Raw genomic sequence first — 7478 nt, forward strand, 5'->3', positions numbered from 1 at the left:
CTTCTTAACAAATGATTTGACATAATATTTTTGTCTTTTATAAATTTTTAAATTTATGTTAGTAACACACACATAGCTAAAACAATTAAATAACCATAGAATCCTTATAATGATAAGATAATATTCTTAAGTCCCACATCCTCCTTACTTCCCAGACCATCTTCCTAGAGGCAACGACTTATAACTTTTATTTGCTTCTTCTGGTAGTTATTCCCATTTCTAAGTAATATGCTATTTGCCTACTTCTTGATCCATCAATTTTAGAGATTATCTATCAACTTTATTATGTCAGATGAAGGTGCGGTTCTCTTACATACACACGCATACTCTTCTACTATTATCCCCTCCAATCATATCATAGCTTTTAAATTAAATTGATAATCTATGCATTATTTACTGGAAGGCTAAGAAGTATACTTTGATTACATTTACTTTCTTTTTAAATTAAATCTATTGGGGTGACATTGGTCAATAAAATTATATAAGTTTCACAAGTGTACGATTCAATAATACATCATATGTACATTGCATTGTGTGTTTTTCCATTCAAGTCACACTTCTTCCTTGCTATTCCTGATGATGCCAGCAATTCTATCTCAAGGTCATTAACTGGCTATTTTTCTGCCCCAAATACTCTTCCTAAAGATATAGGCTTGACTTGCATCCTCATTCTTTTAAGATTATCTGCTTAAAAGGCCCTAATCAGAGGTGACCATAAGAAAGAAGCCTTTCTCCTTCATACTATATTATCTGTACCTTGCATTATTTTACTAATGATAATAATGATCACATGAGATAGTTTATTGATTTATTGATATTCTATTGCCACCCCAACACACACATATGCTGTAATAGAACTTGTCAAAGACAAGTATATTTTAAAAAATTAACTTCACTTCTATATCAAGGAACTTCAATGATACTTCCCAAAAAATGATTGGTCAAAAATATTTGATGAATGAACAAAGAAAGTCTCAGAGAATTTGTAGTGGAAATTGCCTCAGACAAATGCTGTGGACAGAGGGCTATGGTGGCTAGTCAGCGATTGGGTAAAGGGAATTGTAACTCCACACTAACTGCACACAGGCTTCATTTCTTTGATGTAGCTTTTTTCCCTGATTCAAACAGGCTTTACCTAATATAAGAGTATTATAACTCACTTTTTCTGCCCTGTCTTTCCACCTTTGTATGCCTACTCCCTTGGTTTTCTGATTTATTTTCCTGGATACCATCTGGAATAAAACCTGTCCTAGGAGAAATTATAGAGTTAACTGGATTAGTGTTAATATTAATCTCTTATGGAATGTTCAAAGTAAGCATATAAGTATAACTAAATTATATAGGCAGGCCTAGACAACTAGAAAGCAAATGCATCATAAAGCTCTTTCTCCAACTAGAGGAACTGAACACAATGTCTTACTGCAGTGTTGAGCATTTCATTATAAATTATTGTCTCATGAGTCCACTACTGGTAGACCAACAAAACTTCCATACCAATGGAAATGAGGAGATTACAGTGGGGATTGTAACTGTGATTGTTGCAGTTTTATTCTAGTCTTATGATTGTAACCATTTAAAAAAATCTTTTTCCTTTCTGTCGCTACAATCTCATTCTCATATTTTAAGAACATAAAAATACCTTGTCAACTAAAGTCTAAGTTGTAGGAAAACAGTTTGCTTGACTGTTTATCTAGAGAACTCTAGAAACAGACTTCAAAAGGAGCTAATAGTCTCCAGACCCTTTGGTGCCCAAAGACTGACTGCCAGGTACTCCCTAGATCTCCGCTTGACCAGCTGCTCCAGGTTGCTCATCAGAGCAGGCTGTGGAAGGAACATTCATCAGGCTGACTGGTACCCTTAAAGGAGCTCCCCACTTCCTCCTTGTTAATTCTTCTGTTTTACTTACCTCCCATCCAGGCAGCCTGAGAAACAAGCCAAGGCCAGAAGACAAGATAGATGGCCTTGGCCACTCACTCCCTTTCAGGATACAGCCCTCTCCTGAGGCTTTGGAATTTCTCCCTTATCCTTTGCCAGGCCTTCTCCCTGTAATAACCCCTGCCTGCAGTGAAGGGGCAGGACAGCTTTTGTGACAGAAGTCATCTGTCCTCTCAGGATGCCGGCTCTCGAATAAACCCGATTTCTTCCTACCAAACTCTCGTCTCCCAAGTTATTGGTTATGGGTAGCAAGCAGCTGAACCTGAGTTCGATAACAATAGCATCTAATATAAGGTGGGGCATTAGAGATTCCCTCATTTTTCAGCTAAAGAACTATCGATCTATACATAACATAGAAGTTCATTAACTAAATGTGTGCAAAACGACAAACAAGAATATTTCTATTAATTTCTTTCAACATTGCTTGTGGTTAAATTTGCATTGCTTATGTCTCTTTTCCAGCAGATTCATTGGCTCCATGGAATCAAAAAACCAAACACTTGTTTCAGAATTTATCCTCCTGGGACTCTCAGAAGAGATATTACTTCAGCCTCTTCTCTTTGGGCTATTTTTGTCCATGTATCTGGTTACATTCATTGGGAATCTTTTTATTATCTTAGCCTATATCACTGACTCCCACCTCCACACACCCATGTACTTCTTCCTCTCCAATCTCTCTTTTGCAGACATCTGTTTCACCTCCACCACCATCCCAAAGATGCTGCTTAATATCCAGACACAGAGAAAAGTCATTACCTATGCAGGATGCATCACACAGATATACTTTTTTATGCTTTTTGCAGATTTGGATGACTTTCTCCTGACTGTGATGGCCTATGACCGGTTTGTTGCCATCTGTCACCCCCTGCACTATACGGTCATCATGAACCGCCGGCTCTGTGGCTTCCTGCTTATGGCATCCTGGATTATAACTGCCCTGCAGTCATTGACACAGAGCTTAATGGTTTTACGACTGTCTTTTCATGCAGAGTTGGAGATCCCTCACTTTTTCTGTGAACTTAATCAGCTGGTCCAACTTGCCTGTTCTGACACCTTCCTCAATAATGCAGTGATGTATTTTGCAACCGTAATTATAGGTGTTATTCCTCTTACTGTTATCCTCTTCTCTTACTCTAAGATAGTATCCTCCATTTTGAGAATTTCATCAGCTGGGGGCAAGTATAAAGCATTTTTCACTTGTGGGTCTCACTTCTTGGTTGTCTCCTTGTTCTATGGGACAGGCCTTGGTGTGTATCTTAGTTCCACTGCTATACAAAACTCCAGGGAAAGTGCCATAGCCTCAGTGATGTACACCGTGGTCACACCCATGCTGAACCCCTTCATCTACAGTCTTAAAAACAAGGACATAAAGCAAGCCCTCAAAAAGCTTTTCAGCTGAGAAACATTCTCTACGTAAGAGGTTTTCTTGTCTGAACATAGACATTTGTTCATAAGTAACAGTTTATGAGTGACAAAACTCTAGAAGGCCTAAATTATGATAATTTTATCAGTTCACAGAAAGATAACCTACAATTTAAGTTATTTAAAGATTTCATCTTACTGTCAATAATATTGTAATAACTATGTATGGTGCCAAGTGGGTACCAAACTTATTGAGGGGATCACATTGTAAATTATATAAATACATAATCACTATGCAATATACCTGAAAAAAAAAAACTGCTAAATTGAATGTCAAGTGTAATTGAAAAAAAATTGTACATAAAAAGTTACAAAACAGATTGGTTACAAAGATTTTTCACTGTTGCTATTTTAAATATAAAAAAGGAAAAGGAAAAATTTTGAAAATTCAGCGGAAACATGGCAAAGTGAGAGATGTCCCTAGACTCTCCACTTGAAACCACAATAAGCTGAACATCTAAAACTCAGCAAAAAATGCCCAAACTGCACACCAGCACATCTGAGGTGACAAGCTACCACAGGTCAGAACCCTAGGTGTCCGGCAGTGGACTGGGAGTAATAAAGAAGCTGCCAGCTTCCGGAGCTCCCTGTAGGAGGAGGGGGAACGGTGAAGGCATAGCGACTTCCTGAACAACCCTGCCTGGAAGTGCCAGGGCTTGTATGCAGCTGACCAGAGGGCCCAGTCATCAGGGCAGAAAGCAGAGAAGCGGGACCACAGAGAAACAACAGCTGATTTTTACTGTCCCTGGTTGCAAAACCAAGGCTGAGCTGCAGCCCCCTACTCCCGACCCGGAGGGCCCCTCACCCCATAGTTTCAGAGACAGATCTCCGGGACCCCCAGGAGAATCTGAGCAAATATTCTGGAAACTACTAGGGATCTAAGCAACTTAGATGCCACCTACTGGAAACCAAAAGAAAAGCTCCTTCTTTGCAGCAGACTAAAGAGAGACCTTTATTTAATAAATTTCTCTTGAAAAACAACAGAATACACTTCCATTATTGCCCAGGCAGAGAAATAGTCCATTAAACACCATGAACAACCAAGGTGACAAGGCATCTCAGAAAGAAAGAGAAAAACCTCCCGAAAATAGGCTCATAGACATAGAAATATGCGACTTAAATGACAGAGAATTCAGGATGGTACTTCTGAGAAAACTCAGTGAGATCCAAAACAAATCGTGTCAACAATTTCAGGAATTAAAAAAAAAAGTAGATGAGCAGAGCAAGGAGATTGAAACCCTCAAGAAGAACAGAATAGATATTCTGGAGATGAAGAACACACAGCAAGAGTTGAAAAATGAAATAGCAAGCTTGGGAAATAGATTTGACCAAATGGAGGAAAGGATCAGTGATATCAAAGGCAGAAATCTAGAAATAAATCAGAAGGAAGAAGAGAGAAACTGAAGAATGAAAAATAATGAAACAGAAATACAAGAACTAGCTGATATCATCAGGAGAGGAAACATAAGAGTAATGGGCATTACCGAAGACGAGGAAAAGCAGTAGGGACTAGAAAGCATTTTCAGACAAATAGGTGACAAGAATTTCCCAAATCTAAGGAATGAGCTGGAGTTTGGAATTCAAGAAGTCAACAGAACACTCAATTATCTCAACCCCAAAAGGCCTACACCAAGACACATTGCATTAAAGTTATCAAAAATCAATGACAAAGATAAAATTCTCAAGGCAGCCAGGGATGTATAAAGGAAAAGCCATTAGATTATCATCAGACTTCTCAGCACAGACATTATAAGCCAGAAAGAAATGAAACCAAATAGATAAACTATTAAGTGAAAGGAATTGCCAGCCTAAAGTAATATATCCAGCTAAGCTCTCCTTTAGATATGAAGGAGAAATCAAGACCTTTCCAAGCATAGAAAAATTGAGAGAATTCTCCACTACGAAGCTTGTACTACAGGAAATACTTAAAGAGGTCAGCTCACCTAAAACAAAATAACAAGAAAAATACATAATTAGGAGTAAAGTGACTATCAAGGGAATAGAAGCAAAGGAGTGCAATCCTTATTAAGAGCAGGGTTTTATAGCTTAAATAATAAGAAGTGAATTGTTATAACAAGATAGTAATAAACATTCAGCATACATAGGAACAAATTGAGACAACAATGACTGAAAAGAAGAGGATTCAAAGATCCAATTTCGAAAAGGTGAGTGGAGATAAGGAATGGGCTGAAGAAAATAGATGACTGTATATATATAACTATCCTTTACACATTTGTAAAGGTAACCACACACCAAAGATTCAGAACTGAAAAATATAACATGAAACAGGAAGAACCAGAGGTGAAAACCTCAAAAGCCAACCAAAATAAAGAAAACAGAAACACATGGACAAGGAAGCAATGGAAACACCGAGCTACCAGAAAGCAAAAGATAAAACTATATTTTATTGACCTCATATTTCAATTATCATCCTAAATGTAAATGGATGGAACTCACCAATAAAAAGGCACAGAGTTGCAGATTGGATCAAAAAACAAAACCCAAGCACGTGCTGCCTCCAGGAGACACATCTCAGCTCTAAAGACAAATATAGACTCAAAGTGAAAGGGGGAAAAATGATATTTCAAGCAAATGGCATTCAGAGAAAAGCGGGAGTAGCAGTATTAATATCAGATGAAATAGATTCAAAATAAAAAAGGTAAAGAAAGATACTGAGGAACACTTCATAGTGATAAAGGGAATCATGCACCAAGAAGATATAGCACTTATTAATATCTATGCTGCCAATCAGGGAGCCCCAAAATACGTAGAGCAATTACTAACAGAACTAAAGGGAGAAACAGACCAAAACACCATTGTAGTAGGGATATGGACAGATCATCCATATATATCAATAGGGAAATAACATCCTTAAATGATACTTGGGTCCATCTGGACATAATTGACATTTATAGAGCCTTCCATCCCAAAACAGCTGCTTATACATTCTTCTCTAGTGCACAGGGACATTCTCAAGAATCGACCACATACTGGGACACAGAAATAACCTCAACAAATATAAGAGGGTTGAAATCTTACCAATTATATTCTCTGATCATAATGCTGTGAACCTAGATATCAACTGCAAAAGGAAATCAGGAAGAAACAAAAAAATGAAGATTAAACAACTTGCTACTGAAGAATAACTGGGTCAGAGAAAAATAAAGAGATCAAGAGATACATAGAAACGAATGATAATGATAGTACAACATATCAAAAGTTTTGGGACATGTCAAAAGCGATCAAAAGAGGAAAGTTCATATCATTATAGACCTACCTCCAAAAACATAAACGTGCCCAAATAAATAACCTAACACTTCACCTTAAAAAACTAGAAAAGAAAGAACAAATGAAGCTTAAAGCCAGCAGAAGAAAAGAAATCATCAAAACTAGAGCAGAAATAAATCAAATTGTAAACAAATAAACAAAAACTATAGCAAAAATAAATGCAATGAAGAGCTGATTCATTGGGAAGGTTAATAAAACTGACAAACCCCTCACTAATGGAAAAAGAGAAAGGACACAAATAAACAAAATTAGGGATGAAAGAGGGGAAATTACAACTGATATCACAGAAATACAAAGGATCATACAAGAATACTATGAAAAATATATAACACCAAACTTAATTACCTATACAATACCAAATTTAATAACCTACAAGAAATGGACAAGTACTTAGAAAAACATAACCTTCCTAGACTGAATCAAGAAGAACTTGAAAATCTAAATAGACCGAACAGCAGTATGGAAATTGAAACAATCATCAAAAACCTACCAAAAAGTAAAAGTCCAGGACCCGATGGCTTCACCAGGAATTCTACCAAACATTCAAAGAAGATTTAATACCCATTCTCCTCAAACTCTTCCAAAAAATCAAAGAGGAGGCAATAATTCCCAACTCATTTTATGAGGCCGATGTCACTCTGATACCAAAACCTGGTAAAGATAACACAAAAAAAGAAAACTACAGACCAATATCTCTCATGAACACAGATGCAAAAATCCTAACTAAGATATTAGTGAACCAAATACAACAACATATTAAAAAGATTGTACACCATGATCAAGTGGACTTCATCCCAAGGGTACAGGGATAGTTCGACATATGCAAATTGATT

The 7478-nt window shown here is 37.0% G+C and overlaps 1 protein-coding gene across 1 annotated transcript; it reads left to right on the forward strand.

Moving 5' to 3' along the window:
- Positions 1 to 2392: 2392 nt before the first annotated feature.
- Positions 2393 to 3334, forward strand: LOC102895263 (olfactory receptor 7A17). The gene has a single exon (XM_006918791.2). It carries the CDS (start codon positions 2414 to 2416, stop codon positions 3332 to 3334), a length of 921 nt encoding a protein of 306 aa, XP_006918853.1. The 5' UTR covers positions 2393 to 2413.
- The last annotated feature ends 4144 nt before the right edge of the window (positions 3335 to 7478 follow it).

The sequence above is a fragment of the Pteropus alecto genome, unplaced genomic scaffold (genome assembly GCF_000325575.1).
Source record: "Pteropus alecto unplaced genomic scaffold, ASM32557v1 scaffold388, whole genome shotgun sequence".
Taxonomy (NCBI): domain Eukaryota; kingdom Metazoa; phylum Chordata; class Mammalia; order Chiroptera; family Pteropodidae; genus Pteropus; species Pteropus alecto.